Source organism: Pangasianodon hypophthalmus, chromosome 16, assembly GCF_027358585.1.
Source record: "Pangasianodon hypophthalmus isolate fPanHyp1 chromosome 16, fPanHyp1.pri, whole genome shotgun sequence".
Taxonomy (NCBI): domain Eukaryota; kingdom Metazoa; phylum Chordata; class Actinopteri; order Siluriformes; family Pangasiidae; genus Pangasianodon; species Pangasianodon hypophthalmus.
The window spans coordinates 20918147-20942554 of NC_069725.1; the positions used below are offsets into that span (position 1 = coordinate 20918147).

A 24408-nucleotide genomic window follows, 5' to 3' on the forward strand; every position below is an offset into this window, starting at 1 on the left:
CAGAACGTTACATTTGTTTAAAATCATTTGTTTGGTCAGCGAGAACCCTCCACGGTGTTTAGATGTGCTGTGGGATAAGTGTGTGAGGCAGGGGATTAGCAGAGACAGACACAGAGAGAGAGAGAGAGAGAGAGAGAGAGAGAGAGAGAGTGAGTCTATGCTACACAGGGACATCTAACACTCAGCTATGTTGAGGCAAATAAACTCCTGGATGCATTTCTTGTACTGCTGTTCTGTAGGACTGCTGCTTGGGTATTGACCTGGCTGTCCCAACGGCCCCTCCGACTCCCTCATCTCCTCATTCATCCGAGCCAGACGCAGCCTAGAGAGAGAGAGAGACAGAGAGAGAGAGCGAGAGAGTGAGAGACAGAGAAACAGAGAGACAGAAGGCATTCATTACTTTCCTGAATCTCTTCCTTCTCCCCAACCACAGTGACTGATAAAACACAACATAGAAGAGGCGGGGCTTAGCAAACCTTCGGTTAAATAAGCATTGTGAGTTTGATCAAGTCTTGAACTGAAACTGGTTCATCTAAAACCAGGTACAATGTTTACTGAACCTCCTGCTTGCACATTTTTTATTCATCTTATATTTAATGTGTAAACAGGTAACAGGAATGAGAAATTCCTTTAATGTGACACCAAACACGGATGGTAAAGCACCAAAGAGATTTTGTTGCAGCATTTAATGCTATATTTTTTCATGCTTGAGAAATGTAGTGTTCTTCTAACCTTTAAAATGCTCTCTTATGTAACTATGCGTAATGTCTCTGAACAACAAATGCCACTTTTCCAAAAATGGGTTTGCTCATAGGTACATGAGGGCAATGTAATTGTAAAGGAGCCCTTAAGGCTTTGAATTTAAAGTAAAAACACCAGCACTGAGTAGGAAAAGGAAATGCTTAAGTACACAAGTACAGTGTAATAACCTGAAGAGGCAAAGAGGCAAAAAGGCAGTTTGTTTTTCTTATGAAGAACAGTAAGAGTAGGAACAGAGAGTGTGTGAGCTAGTGAGAGAGAAAGCAACAAGAAGGCACTCGATCCTCCTCATAAAATGGACAAATACACAAGGCATTTTAATGTCTGAAACACATTCTGCAACCCTGTTCATCATAGTTATTTATGTAACTCGAGGTGTGTGTGTGTGCTCACTGACACTCACAGAGTGACGATGTCGGCGTTGGCGGCCTGCACCGCGATACTGAGAGGATCCTGACCGTCATCATCTCCGTCGTTCTGTGTGGCTCCTCGTTTCAGGAACAAACACACCTGCCTGCAAATCACAACACCGAACACAGGGCACAGTCAGCCACAGTGTACTCTGTAACTGTGCGTGTGTGTGTGTTTGTGTGTGTGTGTTTTTTACACACCCTGTGTGCCCTAAATACGTAGCATGGTGTAACGGGCCCCTTCCTTTTAGGTCTCTTTGGTTGACGTCTGCACCGTTTTGTAGCAGAAACTCACATGCTATTAAAGAGCCCTATAAGGAGAAAAAAATTAAGTCTTTTATCAAATTCAAGCAAAAAAAAAAAAAAAAAAATCAGGATTCACTACCAAGAACTGTTTAACAAACACCCTTAACAAAATGACTGACTCACTCCGATCACGGCCTGTATGAGCGGGCTCTTGCCCTCGTCCTCCTCATTGACTGAGTTGACTTCAGCGCCGTGTGCCAGTGCTTCAGCCATGATGGGCAGGTTACGAGCCTGGCAGGCTTTATAGAGCAGTGCGCCTGGATGCAGCTCACGCACATCCTCCGGGTCTGACGCCTCCGGCTCCAGCTCCACCTCTCCACTTGAGTCCTCTGACACTTCACACTCTGCACACACACACACCAGATGGCTGCTTGTTTATCTACTCAATGATCTTCTGATTGTTTTATCTACTCAGGGATCTTCTGGATTGGACCTTCACTCTCAATTAAGCTTCACTACGCTCACAATTATCTTTTACCTCATTCTTGTGTAACTGAACACTAAAATCTTGCATTAAACAGAAAAAAAACTGTGATTACATTAAATGCATATCTCTGTTTCTTAATGTGAACACTGCTTTCACTATAAATACATGAAATACACCATTTCAAGAGCAGTGGATGCTTCCTACTGTTGCTTGTCAAAAGCGTTTAAGCTGTGGTTTCATTGTTAGTCCGTATGTTTTTATTTTCTTTACCTTTGGCTGTATGTTGTGTCCTGCTCGTATATGTGTCCTTCTTACTGGGGAAATTTTGGGATTTTGTCGGGGCCTCTAACTGCATTAAATCCGTTCTTTCATTCATTTACTTGGTCTATGAACTCTATTAAATCTGACTGTGTGTGTAACTCTGTGTGTAAAGGTGTGAGAGATATGGTGGTGTGTAAGTGATTCGTGGTCTCACCCTCCTCGGTGACGCTGTCCACCACCGAGCCGAACAGAAGGACGTCAGTGCTGCCGTCACTGCTACCGCCCAGGCCGCTGTCGCTGCTGAGACCTGCAGGACCAGAGAGCGCCAAACCACGGACGTGTTACACACTTACACTCACACTCCCACTTCCATCCACAGTGACAAAGTGTCATTCAAAGTCTGCATTCATATAGGCTTAATCAGTATGAGTGTTCAAATACTTACAAGTGACTGCAATAATCATGACAAACAAAATAAAAACGTAAATAAAATTACTACAGCACGCCATCATCTCGTGTTTAAACACATTCAGAAAAACAAAACCAGATCACACAACTGTCAGCCCAAATCTTGTGACCATTGAATTTAAGGAATAAAACACATGTGGGTCCGCTGTTATAAAAAATAATCAAAGATGGGTGGTGTGATGCAGCTCTGTGTATTGGTCTTTTTTCTCTTTCTCTTGAAATTAATAAAATAAAAACATTGTCACTGTAACAGAGAAACTGCAAAGTCCTCTGTCCTAGAGACCTGTGTAGGAAAACCTTGATTTATACCTTTACCTCTGACTGTTACAAAGCGCTGACCCCGGAGACTCCTTCCACAAATTCTAAATAAACATTTCCTTAAAGAAAACGTCTAAAATCAGTTTATGTGGAGAATCTGCCATACAAATCCCTGTGTCAGTTGTTACTACAGAAACAATAACATATTTAACAAGTGGATTAATATAAACCTTGAAGCCTGAATTACTGTCAGAGCAGCTGTTAAAGAAAATGAATCACCTTCTGGCCAATGAGAATCAAGAATTTTACAGCACTGTGGAATGATAGGCTATAAAAAAGTTGTCTGAGATGTAAAAAATACACATCCTTAGTGAACACAGACCACAACTTGTCTTAAGGTTCACCCACTGTTATGCCTCTGATGTTTCTAACTTGGCAAAAGACAGACTTGCAGATAGCAGCTCAGTTATTACAAAGATAGAAGTATCAAATATAGAAATAGAAAAAGTGGGATCAGGACATCGCTCTCCTTAACTACTGCCTGTAGAATTCCATTATAAATGTGTTTAAACAGGTTTTCTGTTCTTAGTACAGGGAAATGTAAAAGTGCCTGACCATGGTAACTGATCATAACAGTACAGTGAAAAATTCTGGATTATTACTTTAAAATCCAGTTCCTCTGCTGCACTACTCCTCTTCCAGGCTCCCTACATTAACTTGAGCTGTATGATTAGCTCTCACTTCTAATCAATAAGCCTGAAGATAGGGTTACATTCTCTTTAGAGACTGCATTATAAGTTCTTATAGAGTGAGATGTGCTGCACTAATGGACCATGTGTATTTTAGTTACTCTATTTAATACAGAATGAAAGAATGCTATGAAAGACTACACTCTGTCTCAGGATAGTCTTTCCTTCTTTGTCTTGTTTGGGCTGTAACACTTACTGCGAGGCCCTGAGCTGGTGTCAAAGTAGGAGAACAGGGAGTCCAGTTCATCAGGACAGAAGAGCGAATCTCGCCTGAACTTTCTCTCCAAAGCGGTGCTGGCTGATGGACAAGAAGGAGCAGGGATATAAGGAGCGGCTCTGTCTGTACATCAATCTGGTATAAATTACTAAAGGTGAGACACGCTACCTGAGCAGAGGGAACCCGAGCTGGGATCCTGTCTGTATTTCCGCCGGTGTTTGGGCACGGTGGTGGCGCTGTTGTGGCGTCGACACTTTTTTGCAGCCCACCGCCTCTCTGACTTTCTCTCGCTGCTCATCAGGGCTTCCGCTGTTGCCATCTTCTTTAGGAACTTCTTTTCCACGTACTTGGCTCGAATCCACGCCTCTTTCTCTTGCCTGCAGTCAGTTAAGCAGGTAATAAGATAGCAGAAATTAAGAAACTCCAGTCTGTACAAGCTGGAGTAAAAGTGGAGTGTACTATAGAATTTACTCTCTATACGGAAAATGTGAACATAGTGCATGTGCCGCTTTCACCTGGGGCTGTTGGCTCCTGGCTTCTTCATGCCCCGTTCCTCACACGTGCCCTCGTAGATGTGGTTTATAACACTGTTGCCCAGCTCGCACATCAACTGCAGGCAAAGCAACATGTAAACATGGGTTATTTATTACACAACACAGCGATCCGACAGGAAAATCATGTGGATTAATGTGGGGCTAATGCAACAATACTTAAAAAAAAAATAATTTTTGATCAGATGAAGAGTGCACATGGTAGTCACACGACAGTATTTATCAGTCCATTCCAAGTGGAACAGACTGTCTTTTGGAGAGATATGGTGAATTTTCACTTAATCTAATCTGTAATCAGATACTCAGTAACTGCGGTGAATAGTTGACAAATGAGGCCCACATTCTTCTACACCTGCAGGACAGGGTTAATCTTACATCAAATGGTGCATAATTCAGATTACAATAGGATTCTTTAAGTGAGTTTTTGGTGTCACTTTTATACAACATTACAGTACTGCACTGTCACTTTAAACGTCATTCATCTCAGGTTACTTTTACAAGCATTACTGCACAGACACCTTTTACTAAATTCATTCTAGCTGCAGCTTTGGACCCTGTGTTTACTGTAATGTATTATTGTCATGTTAAATCATGTCATGTTTTATGTGATTAAGTATTTATGCTCGGCTACCCGTCTCTGTATGCACCCTGACTGTTTCCCATACCCCCACTCTGCACTTTATTTATGTCCTGTCAGCACTGTGTATGTCATACATGTATCTTGCACCTTGGGTCCAGGAGAAACGTTATTTCATCTAACTGTGTATAGTACATTGTATATGGATGTGATGATAATAAAGATCTACTTGATTTGACAGATGTATACCGTATACAATCTATAATGTCTGATTTCCTAGTATATACACCCCACCTTTGAGCCAACAGTTTGGGAAAGGTCCACATACAGTATGGTTGTGATGATCAGGTGTCCACAAACTTTTGGCCATATGGTGTATGTCTAACTGATCAACTACACTTAGGCATTTAGGGGAAGTGGAAATTGTGTGCATTTTTTTGGTAGTGTGCCACTGAGGATGAGCTGGACAAAGAGGTTATAAGGGGAAAAAAAACCACCTTGAGTAGCTCAGGTTCCCATGAGTCCAGGGTGAGAGAGCGGACTTTGGAGCAGTGCACCCCCAAACTCCTGCATGGAGAAAACGCAAACACACACACACACACACACACACACACATCATCACAGCTGAGCAAGTAAAAGCCTGCTGTTAAATTAGTAGCTGTCTGACACACGCCTGACAGTTGTGTTGAACTGTACATAGCTATCACACAGACAGAAGAAGCTGCCATAAACGTTCAGATGCTAATTATATACTGCACGTAGGCATTCTTTCACACAAAACCTGTCTGAATTAAAAGAGCAGCTCAAGCTCTCACGTTTCTCTCAGAGAAAGGAACTTTCACTCTCCAGTTCAGACGAGTTTCTGAGCGGAGCAGCGGGAGAGAGTTTAAGGGCTGAAATTACAGAACTACAAGCTGCTTCTCTGAGAAACTGAACAGCTGCCCACCCTTTCTCACATCAGCGTGTGTCGCTGCGTATCCGGGCAACCCGGTTAGAATTAAAATGGAGAATTAAAAGAAGAAAGTTGCCTGGAACTCGGCATGAGAAAAGTGGCCTCCGGAGGGTGCATTAATATTCACAAGGTGGTGTGAACCACGGGCAGAGTACTGAAGGGATCTGCATAATCTGTCTGTGCTGTGATAAAAGACCAAGGACAGTTTGAAACTGAAGAAAACAGAAAAAAACCCTAAAGAACTAATACTGATAAAACATGAGTTGGATACATTTAGGCTGTTTTTAAACTTCTTCTCTCTAGATGTACAAATCAGGGAATCACTAAGTTTTTTTTTTAAGATAGTAATATGGTTTAAATAAATGGGCGTGTCTGAAATGTATCAAATGCTATTATTATTCAAAGGCAGAAATCAATTCAAGAGTGAATGACTATGGACTAGTGTAACAGTGTATAGTAGACCTATTCTTCTAACTAATAGCTTCTGACAGAAAGACAGGCTATAACTGCACAGTATACACACTCGGTACAGCCTTCTGTTTCAGCTGTACCTCTGTTACTCGGAGTGTGTGTTACCTGTGTATCCCAGAGCACTCGATGCAGAGCAGGATGCCCAGGTTGATGCTGGCCCAGCGTGGATCGGCTTGGCCACAGTCGCAGCACACATCGTTGCCTGGCACACACTGCACCCTCTGCAGCACGCTTTCGGCCCTTACGCTGCGCTCTCGCGGCTCGCTGGCCGAGTCGATGCTGCTGGTGGAGGGAGACGCTGTCCGGTCCAGACGCTGAAGGAGAAAATAATACAAAGATATAAAGTCTTATACTGAAACATGCTGGCATTTATCATATAATTACACATTCTACACACCAAACACACATATTGTTGTATATTAATATTTTATGTTTGATTTGACCTTGTTTTACTCCCAAAGTCTCTTAACAAATGCCACTTTTTGTCAGAAAAGAGAAACAGTGTAGTGTGTACGTGAGAATGTCATATATGTGCTAACCTCAGTGTAGTAGCTGTCTGGACTCTCTCTGTAGGCTGAGGCGATGCTGGCCTGCACTGCTTGGATCCAGGCCTGTCTGAGTTTCTCTGACTCAGCCTGCAGCATACAGCTCCTGCAACACATCATCATCATCATCATCATCATCACACCATGAAGGACATACAGTGTTTGTAGGACGTTTGAGTCAGTATGTGGTAAAACTCACTTGGAAGGAGACACCACTTCAAAGCAGAACCTCCTCTCGATGTCCTCACAGGGTTTGACCGAACACAGTCTCAGGTCCTCTACTACCACAGTCAGTGAGTCCTATAGGACAAACACACTGGATGAAATCCCTGAATGCGTGTAACACCAACACTACAGCACAGCTGTGGAATAGGTGTGATAAAGACACAGACGTGTGATACACAGCCATAGACAGTAACAGCTAAGCCGGTGTTTCTGAGAATTATGTTTCATGCATTATCCTCATTTAAACAACCCAATGTCACAGAAAAAACATTCGCATGCAACTTATTTGCAGCACTTTCTATATGATGAATATCAACATTCTGTCACAAGCATACTTTGCTTATCAAAGTATATAACTTGCTCTGTATGCTGTGTAATGTAACCAAGCCCACCTCTACCACATGAATACCATTTGAATAAGATCAATATGTAATAAATCATTTTATCTCTTTTTTTAAATATTGAGCTCACTTCATGTGTAAAGTTTTGCTTTTTGTGCATTTCATGGCATTTGATTAGTCTTCATGAAATATGCCTAACTTTTCCTTTTCCCTTGCAATCAGGCTTGCAAGCCACATAGTAACGTGGCCCAGCAACACAAAAAGCGGAATACAGTGCTATAGAAAACATGATTGATGTTATATTGTTTTATTATAGATAAATGAATTAAAAAATTATTTAAAAACATGAATGAGAATGATGAGGAACACTTGCCTTCAGCTTCTTCTGATACACCAGCTGACTGTTCTGGATGGAGAACCACCGCCTGAGGAGACACATGAATAACACAGATGGATGTAGGACGAGTGGAATGATAAAGCTGTAAAGCGGTCATTACTTGGTGAAAGCTTTGTGGATGAGTCAAATGTGGACCAGTGGGTCGTATTTCGCTCCATCATTTCTCATGAATGGGTTGTAACTATGGTCAGTGCTGTGTAATTCATTTCCTCTGCTCACCTGTTCCACGTTTTGAAGGCGTTGCTGGCCCGTTTGAACAGGTAGCCCTCCATCACCACTCCGTTGGGAGCGTCCACGTTGAACTCCACCTTCGGGTCATCGTAGGCAAAGTCCTGATTGAAAGAGAGAGCAGAAGCTCTGAATAAAAACTGTCACAAACCACATGTGCAAGATCATCTTCATGAGCATTTTCTTTTCAGGAACAATTACGTATTTTATGCACTATTTACAGTTTCCTGCTCCTCACTGTGATGAGCAGCGCTGTAAGCTTACCTACCAAAGTGTCTGCTAAATCAATTACCAATGATAATTTCAGTCAGCGACTGAGCTCCTTAAAAGTTAGTTAGTTAAAACTTTGTTTTACAGTATTGGTTATTTCTGTTAATACTGTCACAGATAACGTCAAAGTGTCTGATGCTTCCAGTGACACTTCTGAAACTGGCGCTCTCAGCAATATTTACACTTTAAATACACAGAGAGTTGTCCAGAAAGACCTTAAGAGGTGCAACAAATCAGTCTACATGCTTACATAAGAGATTGAGACAAACTATTTGGATAAAAGTATGTGGACAGCTGACCATCACACCCACATGTGCTTGATGAACATCCCTTTCCAAAACCATGAGCAGAAAGGCTTTGTGCACGGGACCATCGTCACACTGGAACACGTTTGGGTCTCTTAGTTCCAGTGAAGGGAAATTGTAATACTACAGCACACAAAGACAGTTTAGACAATTGTGTGCTTCCATCTTTGTCTGGGGAAAGAACACTCATGGGTGTGATGGTCAGGTGTCCACATATTTTTGGTCATATAGTGTATCGCACCATGAAGCTTGTTTTTTTTCTGCATTAAAAAAAACCACTTTATTTTCAAAATGCCATGAGACCAGAATAAACAAACTGCAGGACTGTCATTGTAGTGACACCCATGTGTTGTTTGGTCAGATCTTCTCCCTGGCATTTAAATTAGTCACTGTGAGAGTCAGCAGGAGTTTCTTTAAACTGAATACTCTTGCCTGTTATATATGATAAGGTACAATATTTGATGTAAACATACCAATATGTATAGCGCTATATTCAATATGCGAACATTAGTATTAGTGTCAAGGAATAAAGGAACAAGACTAAAAGAAAAGGCCCGTTCTGAGGTTACTATGAGAGATTTTTTTTTCCTTTTCCCTAGACTACACCAGCGTGACTATGCAAACAGTCAGGTCTATTCACATAAGGCCAAGTCTCATTACTGCTTCAGAGCAGACGTTTCACTCGCCTTGTGAACAATACAGCACAGACTGTAGCATTTTCTTTCTATATAACTTTATAGATTGTACTGAAAATGTGCGTTACAGTATAACTCAGTAAACAATAAAGCCGAAGGAGTTTTCAATATCAAGATCAACACATAAGCAAGACACAAGTAAAAAAAAAACAAAAAACAAACCTTAATCTCTCTTAAAGAAGTGCTTCTCAAAGTGGAGGTTGAGAAAGGATAGCTAGCCAGTCCATGATTTAAAAAAAATAATTTAGTTAAAACCCATCATAATTAAAGTTATTATATTCGTTATTGAGTTCTTATAATTCTGATCCTGTTTGACCATTTGAATGAGTTTTGTCCAAAGCTTAATAACTCAAAAAGAAGTAAATAAAGTCAACCAGAACATAATGTGTTCTTCTGGTGGAAAGTTCATGAATAAAAAAAAATCGCTATATGAAATAGGGAAAATTTTACTGTACAGATTTAAACAATTTTTGCGAAATAAATCCATTCTAAATAAATTCATTTATTTACTGTATTTATTTATTTTACTCTCACTGTAAAACACTATTTTGTCATATAAATAGTACTTGTTTTAAAATTCTTAGGACCCCAAGCTTTGTAAGTGTTTATAAGATAATATAAGGGTGGACAGTGAGAGTAAAATAAAATAAAATAAAATAATGCTCATGAAATAAAACTGGCCCAAAGAGGTTTGAATTTATTTTAATTTATTAATTTTAATGAATGTATTTATTACACTCTCTCTGTACACCACTACCTTGTCCTTACAAAAACTAGAGCCCTAATAATTTCAGAACAAAAACAAAAACAATGCACCTGCTTATAATGTCAGAATTAATGCAAATATTGTCAGCATGAAATAAAACATTTTTAGTTATACTTATATTAATATGCACCTAATGTTTCTGCTCTTATGTGTAATGAACTAGGATTAAATCCACTGGAACACAAACAGCCTAGAAACCTCTGGCGTTTAACAATTCATTACACTTATATTTCGACTTTTAAACTAAATTTCGTGAGAAAGTGACAGTTTACCCACCAGCGTGAGGTCCAACCTGCTGAAGATCTTCAGCTTTACGCTTTTAAGGTATTCCAACATCATTATTTATTAAATACTTTAAAAACATTGAACTAAGCATCCGTCACCTTGGCCATGGAGCTGTCAGTGGCTCTGTGCCCCCGCGCGCGCAGCTCTGAACGCACGAGACCTGCGCCGCGCATGCGCACAGCACCACACGTTATCGCGCGCTCCTTAATTCAACCCACAAGCACCATGGAGACGGGCTAAACACCAAAAACGCTTTATAGTGAACACACAGTACACTACACACTCGTTACAGACACAGTATTCAATGCCGTATGTAGTGCACTTATATAGGGAATAAGAAGCAATTTGGGATTAAACCAGTGTTCCTCAGAGAACAGGAAAAAAACCGTAGACATTTATTCATTTTATTTATGTATTTATAAACAGATTATATATGTATAACGATTAAGAAATATTTGTATTTATATATTAAGATTAAGGAAATAATGTACATTACTTTATTTAAAATATAAAAAAATAAATATAAATATAAATAAATATACTTACAACACTATATATATATATGTAATGTAAGTATATATATTTATTATAAATATTATATTATAAAACAAAAACAAAAGATATATATATATAAATAATGTAATGTAATCTACTGTGAAATAAAATTAGTGTAAAATGTACAGAAAACTGCAGGCAAAAAAAAAAGGAAAGGCCTATAAATATACTATTTTGTAAGATATTTACTGTAATTCAACAACAGTTGTGCATATTTAATTGTGATGTTACTGTAAAAATATTTTAATGCCATAAAATTAAAGCATAGACAATGTCAAGAGTCAAGCAGTGGACATTTAAAAATCTTTTTAAACGAATTTTATTTGATTTATTTTATTGTATTTTAATAGACTTTTCATTTTCTTCTGTACTTTTTTTTATCATTATTATTATTAACTGTTGTTAATAATAATAATGAAAATAATAATAATAATAATAATTATTATTTTCATTATTATTATTATTTACAATATTTGCTTTATACACAAGCACCTCTCCATATAAAAACTAATTTTGATTTATAATCTGGTTTAACCTGTAGCTAATGCCATCTATAAAACTAGCAATGCAAACATACAACAATGTGGCACAGCGCTCAGTCCTAGTTATTAAACCTTTAACTTTTATTCTGATTGGGTTGGGGGTTTGATTCCTGCCTCCGCCATGTGTGCATGGAGTTTGCATGTTCTCCCTGTGATTTGGGGTCTCCTCCAGGTACTCCGGTTTCCTCCCCCAGTCTAAAGACGTGCGTTGTAGGTGGATTGGCATCTCTAAATTGTCCGTAGTGTGTGAATGCGTGTGAGTGTGTGTGTTTGTGTGTGTGTGCGCAATTGTGCCCTGCAATTTGTGGTCACCCTGTCCAGTGTGTCCCCCGCCTTGTGCCCCCGAGTCCCCTGGGATAGACTACAGGTTACAGTAAACAGTACAGAGGATGGATGGATGGATGGATGTGTTATATGGAGGTTGGTAGTTGGTAGCCTTATAAAGCCACAATCTGTCTGAACTATGAGAGTCGTTCATTTTTAAAGTCCAAGGTGTACTCCAGAGCAAAGAAAGAACATTAAATATTACATCAAAAATGTAGGAGGAGCTGGAGGTGAACCGTGGGCAAACACATTATAACCCGTATTAGGGCTTGTTTTGACTTTGTATTCAGTTTTCATGCGCTAGAATAAATATTTTCTGCATTAACATCTTTGCTCATTTGGAGTTGATCCTAAGCGATTTAGGAGTTAGCTGAACCACTGCACGGTATTACAACATTCTAGGTCATGCAGCTACATGCTGTCCTCATTTCACTTCCCGTGCACACACTGGCTAAAAGCTTTTCTGTAAAAAAGCCTCAGCATCAGTGCATGCTGCGCTTTAAAACCCTTTCAAAAGCAGGAGCATCACCCACTGCTGACCTCTGCCATGAACCGGTGATTACCTACAGATGATTAACAGGTGCATCAGAGCGATCAGACACACACGTGCAGTGTTTAGTCCGTTTCAACGGAATCCTGGTGCGTTTTCAAAGCAATCACACTCGGGTGAGGAAGAACATAACTGCATAATCAAGGTGATGTTAGTCCACTTCTAAGTGAACTCTAGCGCTGTGAGACTCTGAATCGACCCGACTGCAGGACGTGAATCAAACATGCTGTGTATTTTGGGTTGCAGGTTTTTTTGTTTTTTTTTGTATATGCTGCTAAACTGAGCCAAAGGACAGAGCTGTAGTGCTGCAGAAATGCCATCTGTTCTAAATATTTGGTGCAACAAACAAAAAGAGAAAACATAATTTTTTTTTTGCTATTTATATAATTATCTAGTAATTTTCTGAGCGTTAGAGGCTCTGTGTTCTTTGCACTCTGGTTGTTGATCCTCTTTTTGACTGCTCCTGTTAGGGGTCGCCACAGCAGATCATTGGTCCACGTATTTGATTTGGCACAGTTTTATGCTGGATGCCAGTGGCTGGGGTCAGTTCCCTGGGCGGGAATCGAACCCAGGTCGCAGTGTGGCCTAACCACTAGTCCTCCAGAGACCCTTTTCGACCCTCTACATATTTCTGTTCAGTGAACGGAAGAGTGTTATGAGTAGATTTTCAGTCTACATGCCTCACAGCCATTTTCGTCCCTTTTTGGTTAGTTTAATCATGTGCAGTGAGAAACAAAATAAAACCAAAGAAGCTTCAGCTGTTTTCTATGGACTACACAAACGCACATTGTACACACACACACGCGCACTACAGTGTAAACCCATATGAGGATGGGTTCTCTGTTGAGTCTGGTTCCTCTCAAGGTTTCTTCCTATCACCATCTCAGGGAGTTTTTCCTTGCCACCGTCACCCTGCTTGCTCATCAGAGACGTCACACACACACACTTCACTTTACTTTTGTTTGTGTAAAGCTGCTTTGAGACAATGACCTTTGTAAAAAAGCGCTATACAAATAAAAATGAATTGAATTGAATTGAACCAAACAACATATGAACCCAAAGTATTAATTTGGGACTCGGTGAACAGATAAACAGGTGATTAATATACACACTAACTAAATGAACTAAATCACTGCAGATCTTAGTCTCCATATAAGAACTTCCCAACTTTAGTTCTGAATATTCATATTTATCAAAAACACAACCCCTGCTGACTCAGCCTTAATGGAATACACGTTAATGGAATACTTCAACCTCAGTGCTGCTTGCTCATTTTGTTCCGTCTCTATTAACAGCTATTAATATGCTCCGGATATGACAAAAAATTGCGTGTGGACCTCTTAACTGATCTCACAGATTCATGCTTTAGTCGTTTCTCACGCTCCGTAATGAGCTGCTATTCTGAGCGGAAATTGACCAGCAACTTTTTTTAAGCACAAGCAGAGAAAACATATTTTTCCCAACACCCACATCAGGAAGGAGCCACTGAGCAGAAATAATGTGACAGCAGAAGAGACGTCCACGGCATTATTGCTGTACGGAAGCCTCACTGGTGTTATATAAGACGCTTACATCTCGGTTACACAACAGAACACAACGCACTAATGAGGTTTGTCCTCTTGCGTTAGCGAGACTGCAACACAATGAAATGAAATGTGAATAATCTGCGTTAATACTAGCAAGTAACATAGCAAAAGCTGAGCTTCAGCAATTAGTAACATTTAAAGAGGCAATTTCTAACTTTCATGCAAATGAGGTATGATGTGGGAAAGCAGAAAATCCAAACGATCGCCTTAGCAATTTCTCAGATCTGATCCGGGGTACTGTACCTTTAAATCTCTACACAATTCCTGAGATCGCATTTAACAGTGTAGAAAATATAAAGATCGAAAATATATATAATTGGGAAATGCATGGCTTTGTCTCTTCCTGAATTTTATTAAAATATTTAGAAACAAAAGTAACACTGACATCTATATACAAGTGGATTATGTAAGGAATAAAACATGACTGGGGGAGTCTTTCCAGTGTTGGAAAACTTTAAGTTACAGCTTTATCTCTAACTGTTACAGTAAAGTGTCAAGTGCTGACACTAAAGCCCTAGAAGTCGGACTATAAGGCTTCTATTGATGTCCAAATATCAGTCCAGAGAGGATTTATATCGATTAAAAGATAAAAACTGACCTGTAGAAGAGTCTGTGAAGTGAAGATCAATTTAGGACAGTCCCAAATGGGAGGGAAAGAGAAAAGAAAATATATGTTAGATAATGAGATCTAAAGTGAAGTTTACATCCCAGAGAATCAAATTCTGCTGATATAAAACCCTCACACACACTCACACACTGAGGAGAAAATGGGAGACCAAACTGTACTAAACTGATCAACGTATTCTTCAGGATAAACTTAGATACATTTTTTTCTTTATCATTTTTTTAATAAGTCATAATTTCTTAGCTGTAGTAAATACATTATCTGAGAAATGATTTTTCTACTCCAGATAACTAAAGGCTCGACAAACTCTTCATGTGCTTAATTCTACCTGCTTTAACATCTGAGTTAGCTGTTGGCTTTGGGAAGTTAAATATAGCTGCTAATCCTCAGTCACGAATTTAGTGGATTCTGGCTCTCTGTATGTCCTGACTACACACAGTACAGGCAAGGCAACAACTTGACTTCTTTAAGAACAGCTTAGACGTGTGTCATGCGTACCCGCTGTTGTATCGTAGCGTGTTTGTGCTCCATGTCTCTTTTCTCCATCGCTGAATCAATCACCAGCTGGTCCAGCTACACATTTAAAAAAAAAAAAGACACACAGACATAAGACACCGCGAATATTACTCATTCTTTTTGTTCATTTCACCCCTTCATTGCTGTGTTATTTCTTTAGAAAGTACAAGAAGAAAACTTAGTCAATGATCAACCAAGAGGTAACTCTGAAGCACGGTGGTGGTAGCATCATGTTAAGCATCATGGGGCTTCTCTGACTAATGCTCTCCTTACCTTACTTACTTTCAACCCCAGCAGGCTAATCAAATATCCCCAAGGCTTAAAAACATGAATCTGATTAGACTTTAGTGTCACTACTAAGTGAGGATGTGGGCGTCGGTCACCTCTGCTGCCAGCTTCTTCATGTAGGGGTCGATCTCATCTAGCAGATTAAAACCCTGCTGAAAGAGCGAGTACTGAGCGTGCATGAACGACAGCATCTGCGGAGAAGAGAGGAAGAGGAAGAAATAAACGAAAGAAATGAAAGATCAGTCATGCTTTAAAAACCCTTGCTGAAGACAAACACGTCTAGACCAGATACAAGCGTGAGCAATGTAACGCATACTAAGAGCAAGTAAGCGATAACACCAGCACAAACCAGATTAGTCCAGCTTGGAATTCATGTTCAAGTGCTTTTTTTTTCAGCAGGGATCACAGTGTAATTTGATTTGTGGAACTTACTGCATCTAGGATCTCAAATTTCTTCTTGGCCTGAAGGACGTTGATCTACGGAGGAGAAAATAAGACCAAGCTAAGAGTTGTTCACTGGATTCATGCTGTACTGAGTTAGTTTTTATATGTGTTGGATGTGGAGAAATGTGCTTTGCTGAGCAGCGTGTTGTACACAACAAAGGAGACGTTTATTTAGCATTTATGGAAGGAGTCTCCAGTGTCAGAGGTAAACCTGTAACTTTAAGTTCTTTTCCAACACAGGAAAGTGTCAAAGGAGGAGCAAAGCAGTCCAAATAAATTAATCAATCTGTGTGTGTTTGTGTGTGTGTGTGTGTGTGTGTGTTACCTGCAGAACGTAGTCCAGTGCTAGATGGCGGTAGCACTTGCGGGTGACGTTGAGGGTGCTGGTGGCCTCCTCCACCTCGTGCAGCTTGTTCCTTGGGGCCTGAGCGTTCTTCACCTGAGCGATCTCCAGGTCCTCACGCACCTTATCGAAGTGCTTTTTCGTTTCTTTAAACTTCCGCACATCCCTGACACACACACACACACAGACACACACAAAACCACAGGAAGCTTAAAGTGATATGAAGCTAAATGGATGAACAAACTGAAAGCCAGGCTTCAAAAACTGTAAAGAGTTCATGCATGAGTAATCTGCACTCACTGTGTGTGTGTGTGTGTGTGTGTGTGTGTGTGTATACAAATGTGGCCATGCATAAGTGTGTGCATTTTAAATCTGGAACAGTAAATTCCCGGATTACAGGATGTCTCAGCATCCCTGAGCTAAATGTCAGCAGTTTGTGTGAGGTGTGTTTGTGTGTGTGTGTGTGTGTGTGTATGTGTAACCCAGGACTCCTCTCCCATTTCCTCCACTCTGTACTGTGCTCATTCATGGCTGTAGCCTGCAGCAGTACATCTGACATCAAGGAAGCTTCCTACAGAGGCTTGTTTGAGTCTAGAATGAATCAATAACCTCCCCAATGTTGCCACATTTAATAAGATATATACATCCTATAACCACTAAAAGTGCCTTCTGGAAACTGCTAATGATGTGAGAGTAAAAGAATACATTGTCTCGGCTTTATGTGATTAATTAAGTCACCCTGTGAAAAATGCAAAACAAACAGAAAAGTCCCTGCGGTAGCGTTTCTGTATTATTTGAAGAAACTGTGGTGCTAAAAAACCTAACTGAAAAACAGTAGCTAGTATTAAACACATGACAGGCAGGTGATGTTAACTGTGTCATAAAATCTGAGAGGCAATCGTGTTCACATATGTGTTATTACGTCATAAAATACAAAAATCAATCATGTTTGGATACATGTTATTACATCATAAAATATCCAATCATGTTCCAATAGATGTTACTGCATATCAAGATATAAGGGCCAATCATGTTCTGCTAGGTGTTATTACATCATAAAATATAAGAGACGATCATGTTCAAATCATGTTCTGACATCCTATGATATGCCCTATCCGAACGTGATTGGCTCTTATTTTAGGAGGAGTTATTGCATCATATAATATAAGATCCAATCAGGTTCCGATAGGTATTACTGCATCATAAAATATATGAGCCAATCATCTTCTGATATGCAAATTTAGCTTATGTAACTCTAATTTGCCTGAGATGTGATTAGAGTTCAGGGCATTTCCAAAATGCATATTTTACACTCTGAGTAAAATGTACTTCGGTACTTACTCTTTGACAAAGTTGTGCAACTGCTGCTTCACAGATCTCTGTGCCTGGTCAAACAGGATCTGAAACACAGAATGACAGTAAACAATGTTATTTTAAAAACCGTTCCGATGCGTCTCCACATGCACAGACGTGTTTTTCACCAGCAGAGGGCGATCACACCCTGTTTTAACCATCACACGCGTGAGAATCCCCTCCCACCCACGTCCATCACTCTCTGATCCTGCGCTCACTCATTCATATTCAGCTGTGTACGCAGCGTGAGGAGCTTTCTGCTGATCGGCGCTGCCCTGCTGTGCTCGCTGCAGATAAAATAGGTCAGTCGGACAGGGAGGGCAGGAAAAAAAACGAGAATGAGAGGCACAGCTGGTGGAAACAAAGACTGATAATAATAGATGAAGAGCGAGAGGATGAGGCTACAGGTCTGCCACTGACACAGCTCGGATTTTAGCACCTGGATGTACTGAATGTTCTAGATGATGCAGCACTCAGGCCCACAGTACAACATCTCTGAGACATACAATGCTTTATTTTAGCGTTTACAGCGTTTCATACACTGATTTAATACATTTTATGATAAGATGATAAGCTGGTTGATGATTTCTTTTGATTTTTTCAAAAGAAAATCAAAGCTGCACTGCGAAGCCTCAACATTCCTGAGTCTTTACATCAGTGTGATAAGCACAATTCTATTACCAGACGTCAGTACCTCAGTGCAGGTAGAAATATGACTCTATATGAGGCTGTAAAAACACGCCGAGGCTTTGTGAGATGTAACTCTCCAGGTGGGCACTTTAGCAGAAGGCTCTTTAACATTTTATTATCCCATAAACTCCAACAGGCTCCTTATAGGCCAAGTGAGGCAGAAGAACAAAAACTTCTCAACATGCTTGTGTTCCTGTCGCCATGTCAATCCTGAGAGGCTGAGCGCAGTAAAACACACACTTTGCATGCATCTCAGTGCTGTAATGAATCCTGCATCTCAATAACTATTTGGGTATGATGCGAAACCCCGCAGAGGGAGAGCGTACTTAAAGGAAAAGTCTACCCTGAAACACATGAAATATGAATTTATTGAAATATTTGTTGGTTGGTGCTGTATTTTCTTATGCCTTTTAGAAGTTAGCAGACGTCTGCCGCGCTGATGTCACGTGGAGACGTCGCTAGCGCAGTTACAAGACGAAAAAAATTGCTAAACATAAGCAAGAACAATCAGGGAAAATAATACCGGTTTTCCTCTGTGGAGAGAGAGAGAGAGAGAGAGAGAGAGAGAGAGAGAGAGAGAGGGAAACAGTTTGCCATTATCCTTGTGGATAATCCTGAGATTGTGAGCAAATATTTTTCAGGAAATGTTGTATGACAGAAATCCCTGAGTCAACCCTCCACCGTTTCACTTATCCTTCACCCTTTCATCTGTCCATTTTGACGTCATTCTGCAGGCCTCTTTGTTTCCTTCCTTCCTGTCATCCCATCTGTAATGACTGAAAAGGTCAGGAAAAACTGCACTAGTTCCATTCCTTCAGAAAAACAGAACATAAAAAAAAAAACACGTAAGCGTGTTCCTGAGTGGCGTAACGGAAAAGTGTGATCGAATCCCGATGTTGCCACAACCTTCCATGGCTGGAGTCGAGAGAGGAAAATTGCTGTGCTTTCTGGGTGGGAGCGATGGCATACTCTTTGCCCACAATCGTGGGCATCTGTGAGCTCATGTATGCGGAAGAGGGCGGATAGCACTTTGCTCTGCACGAGCAGTAGCTCGAAAAGATGAAGAGGTTGGCTGCACGTGTCTTGGAGGAATCCTTCACCCTCCGCTGGTGATCTCTTAATAGTACACAAGAACAAAGCAAACGCCGGAAACACTAATTGGCTGATCAACTACATTTGAAAAAGTTAGAAAATTGTGTTTATAATAATAATTATTATTAATTTTCCTACTAGAGCGAAAATGTTTAAAATTGTGTTTTCTTGCAAAACATCATGTGTGATGCCTCAGTGTTCCTCTGCACAGTCGCTCCACTGGATGGCTTGATGCATGGACATCTATCAAGCTGCTATTTCTTTGTCTCCGTCTCCAACACTCACCATATTGTGTAAAATGGTGGCAGGAACAGGGTCGAATGGGGTCACTGTGCTTCTCCGTGTGTGACGACCTCGGCCATTAACCTCATTTGTGCAGCTTTGAGCTTCCAGTCATGATCACTGACCCCCCGTGCAGTCTATAGAATAGCCACAGTGCTAAAAGGTATTGACTCAATTCAAGAGTTTAACGCTAGGCTAAAAGGCCGGATCTCTCTAGAATGTTCATCTACAGACTGAGCACTGTGACATTTACAAATCTCGTACGATTCACTGAATCATTCGTGAACGTTCCTCCTGATCTCCTGTCTGGGTGTAAAGCTCACATGGGTGCACTGTGAGCAAGCGCTGTACATCCTGTTTTACATTACAACAAATTACAGTAATATCGTGATGCATTCTGGGACGTTTTAGTCGTTTAGAACAAAAAACCGGCAATCAGCTTTTCCTGAAGAATTGTGCGATTGATTTTCAAGCTAGACAGTTTTAAAATAGAAAACATAATGATCTAGCGTGGATTAACAAGTCATCATTTTCCTGGAGATGTATTTTATTGGATTTTAGCTGTGTTTCTATTGTTTTATTTAATGTTGTCTTAATAACAAGTAAAAAAAATTTGTAATGTTCAGTAAGTTTGGTAAATTTTAACTAAAATATGAAAATTTTTTTTGTATATTAAAAGCTATAAAATGTAAGTTTATTACAATACTGCGCTGTGAGCAATATGACAAAAAATACCATATCCGATAATTAAAGATATTTCTACGATACATGATACACATCACGATATATCAGTTTACAAAAAAAAAAAAAAAACTATACTCACACTTTAATTTAATGCCTACAAAAATAATTTTTAACACAGAAAAAACAGATTTTTTTTAGATCTGTAAATTTTTTTACAATTTTACAAAAATTCCAGACAAAATTGTAACATCTAAGCAGCTGCTTTCAGTCAGAGATTGTAACTTTTATTATTAAAAAATAAATTAAAATGTTATTTAAAAAAGGGTTACTGCAAATTAATCATACAGTAGCATATATTTTTTACTATTTATGATGTAATACTGATATTGTAATAATTATAATAATTATGTCACCTGTATGTTTTCTGAGATATAATGGATGGTATCTTTTTAATAATAATGAAAAAAATAATAATTAAAATACTTAAAAATTCTTACTTAATCTGTAAAACTGTTTATTTTCTCCTTTTCAGTGCTAAATAGTTTATTTTGTTTTATTTATTCTCTCGATATTTGATTTTTTTTAATGCAACATTACAATACTGCTGGCAGTTTGTGAGCAAACCCATATATTGTGATACACATCGTGTATCGTAGAAATGCCTCTGAGAATCATGATGTGATATTTCGGTCATATCGTCCGCTCCTAATTTACGTTATTGTTGTGATTTTCTTCAACTGTGAAATTAGAAGCTAATTACAGGTAGCGTAATTATCAGTAATGTAGTGTAAAGTCAGGACACTGTGATATTATGAGGTCAGTCTCTGGGGTCCAGTCTCTCTGCCCTAACAGTCACGCGTACGGAGGAAACGAGCGAGACGTACCATGTGGTAGTTCACTATCTCCTGCAGACTCTCGCTGCACTTCTCCAGACATTCCTGTAAGCAAACAGAAAGGAAGGAGAGTACAGTCAGCACTCCAAAATACCAAAAAAAAAAAAATACCAAAAAAAGCAGGATGATGTAACCCTGATTTCTCAGTACTTCTGTAATAAACTGATTTGTGGAGCATTATGAATAAGCTTAGTTTCTGTTTCCAATAAATAGATATATAGCTTATAATGTCCAATATACAAATTATCATAGGATGACATGATACTGTAAATTTTTCATGCTAAGCTAGCTAGCCATCTAATTTAGCTAATATTAGTACCAAACAAAATTGTCGCTGTTACTGTATATTTTGACAGGTACAGTTATGTAAGGAATAAAACATCTGGTGGTGTGCTGTTATAGGAAATACACAACATTACCACCCAAAACAAAGCTGAATATTTTCCCAAACTGTTTTATTCCTCTTCTATCGCAGCATTGCTTATTTTTTTTATTCATTAAAGAATGATGTCATACTTTTTATCTGTTTATAGTTACTTGAACGACCACACAACAAGTTAGTTCCTGTTATCACTTACGTCATAACAGCTATGAACACTCGCTCTCTCACTTTCAGTTAATAAGAAGTTAAATAAGAAGAAAAATGCAGCTACGTCGTGAAGTCTTTCCCATGGTGGAAAACGTAAAGATACAGTTTTACACTGGAGACTAAAATTAAATTAAAAAATTAAAAAGTCATCCTAGCAACAAGTACATACTTTTCTTTTAATTAACATCCCATTTTTTATACAATTTATACATTATTGGCATTAAACTCACTATTTACATTTTTCATAGAAACCATAAGCCTTTATGATAACAAAAATCTATATTCAATACACACACACACAAACACACACACTTACTGATATCATTTCATCCTTCTTGCACTGTTGAGACAGGTCTCGGATGCCGTTGACGAAAAGCTTGTTGGCGCTGACGTACGCCTTCCCGGCTTCGATCATCCCACTGCATAGCTTCACCAACTACAGAGAAACACACAGAGAGAGAGTGAGAGAGAGAGAGAGAGAGAGAGAGGGAGTGTAGAGAGTGAGAGTGTGAGAGAGAAAGAGAGTGAGAGTGTGTGAGAGAGAGAGAGAGAGAGTATGGGAACGTTTGAGAGAGAGAGAGTGAGAGTGTGAGAGAGAGAGTGAGAGCGAAGTGTGATAGAGAGTGTGTGTGTGTGTGTGTGTGTGTGTATGGGTGTGTGTGAGAGAGAGAGAGAGAGAGAGAGAGAGTGAAAAAGAGAGTGAGAGTGTGTGAGAGAGTGAGTGTGAGAGTGTGTGTGAGAGAGAGTGAGTGTGTGTGTGAGAGTGCGAGAGTGTGTGTGAGTATGTGTGAGAGAGAGAGAGAGTATGGGAAAGTTTGAGAGAGAGAGTGAGAGTGTGAGAGAGAGAGTGAGAGCGAAGTGTGATAGAGAGTGTGTGCGACCCAGAGAGAGAGTGTGTGTGTGTGTGTATGGGTGTGTGAGAGAGAGAGAGTGAAAAAGAGAGTGAGAGTGTGTGTGCGTGTGCGTGTGAAAGAGAGAGAAATGAATAAACTCATACAATGATAGAATTTGCATACTGAACTTTCTGTAAAAATCATCTTCCCCATTTATCAGCTTCCACTCTTGTGCTCTGGCTTAGTGTCAGTCCTTTATTAAAACGCTGCTATTGAGATGATTAAATGGCAGACTACTTTAGAGCGCAGACACACACTCACACGTGAAAAAACTATAATTCTCTACACACACGACAGGTGTAGCTTCCTCTGCAGTGTAAGTGCTCTCGCTAATGTTCCTATTACATTCCCACATAAAGAGCAGAAGAACAATTTCCCACTTTTCCCTGCACACCACTGAGCTGCAGCTTCACACACACACACACACACACACACACATATACACACACACAGCCATCTCATGTGGTTTCATGTTTGTTTTAAGCTCTCAATTATCACCCCCAGTCCTGTGTGTGTGTGTGTGTGTGTGTGTGAGACATTCTCAGGTGGCCTCCATGTGTGAGACTGTACCAGAAGGCAGTCATGAGGCTCTGGAGCTCGAGCTGTGGCGTCCAGAGTTGAGCGTTTGATCAATTTTTTTTGCTTATTCTCTTTCATTTGTTCTTCTGCTCTTCTTCCCTCGCTCTCTGTGTTCTATATTCTCAGTTTAATCAGGTCCGGTCACTGCACGCAGACCCCGTGGTTTTTAAAGGAAGAATCGGCGCACGTTATGTTACATATTTTGACGTTTCACGTTTCTCTAAGACGACAGAAACAAATTTTCTGTTTGAATCCTTGGGATTATAATCAGATGGTCACTTCAGATAGTCAAATATCTACATAAAGAATAAAACACAACAGGATAGAGACAGAAATACCATATCACGATATATATATATATATATACACACACACACACACACACACACACAAACACACACACACACATATATATATATATATATATATATATATATATATATATATATATAAATGTGTGAAAAGCTATCATGATACCGACATCTCACAGAAGTGTGTCGTGATAATGTATAATGTATCACTATATTGATATTATATTATATTATATGTGACGTGCTGTTATGGAAAAATAATCAACAACGGAGGGGTGTGATGCAGCCCAGCATGAAGCAGAGTTACTGTTACCACCCTGAAGTTGTTTAGTTTCCTATAACAGCATGTCCCAAATATAATGTCTTATATTCCTCTAATACTACAGCAAGTCACCAACAGTTACATAATTTGATTTACTAAAGAATGACATGTACTTTGTATAAGTTTATAATTACGTTTAATGTTGTGGAATGTCTGTAAAACGTTAGTTCACGCTATAGCAGCATTGAACAGTTTATGTTTAGTTAAAAAAAAAAAAAAAGCCCTCAGCTTCTAATGTTACGGAGAAACCCGAAACCGGAACATCCTCCATCTTAAAGACTTTCCTTAAAGGAAAAACGTACAGGTACAGCGTTACCTGACTGTTACAAAGTGCTGACACTGGAGACTCCTTCCATAAATGTTAAATAAACATCTCCTTACAGAAAACCTGAGTGCATTAATACAAACCTGTGATCTGAATCATAACCGGAAGTAATGTCAGAGCTGCTGTTATAGAAAACAAATCAACAGCTTCTGACCAATC

General features: G+C 39.5%; 1 protein-coding gene across 1 annotated transcript in view; it reads right to left on the reverse strand.

Annotated features, from left to right (window-relative positions):
- Positions 1-24408, reverse strand: part of acap3a (ArfGAP with coiled-coil, ankyrin repeat and PH domains 3a) — a 59916-nt gene that overhangs the window by 5139 nt on the left and 30369 nt on the right. The window contains exons 3-24 of the mRNA XM_053240642.1: positions 22136-22255; positions 21222-21275; positions 17578-17636; positions 16219-16402; positions 15882-15926; positions 15545-15640; positions 15144-15218; positions 14619-14630; positions 8134-8246; positions 7891-7942; positions 7151-7251; positions 6946-7057; positions 6512-6720; positions 5481-5550; positions 4371-4465; positions 4024-4232; positions 3835-3936; positions 2378-2470; positions 1599-1819; positions 1371-1480; positions 1163-1273; positions 261-322 (exon numbers count right to left, since the gene is read on the reverse strand). Coding sequence (XP_053096617.1) covers positions 261-322; positions 1163-1273; positions 1371-1480; positions 1599-1819; positions 2378-2470; positions 3835-3936; positions 4024-4232; positions 4371-4465; positions 5481-5550; positions 6512-6720; positions 6946-7057; positions 7151-7251; positions 7891-7942; positions 8134-8246; positions 14619-14630; positions 15144-15218; positions 15545-15640; positions 15882-15926; positions 16219-16402; positions 17578-17636; positions 21222-21275; positions 22136-22255 — 2305 coding nt within the window. The remainder of the gene's footprint in view (positions 1-260; positions 323-1162; positions 1274-1370; positions 1481-1598; positions 1820-2377; positions 2471-3834; positions 3937-4023; positions 4233-4370; positions 4466-5480; positions 5551-6511; positions 6721-6945; positions 7058-7150; positions 7252-7890; positions 7943-8133; positions 8247-14618; positions 14631-15143; positions 15219-15544; positions 15641-15881; positions 15927-16218; positions 16403-17577; positions 17637-21221; positions 21276-22135; positions 22256-24408) is intronic.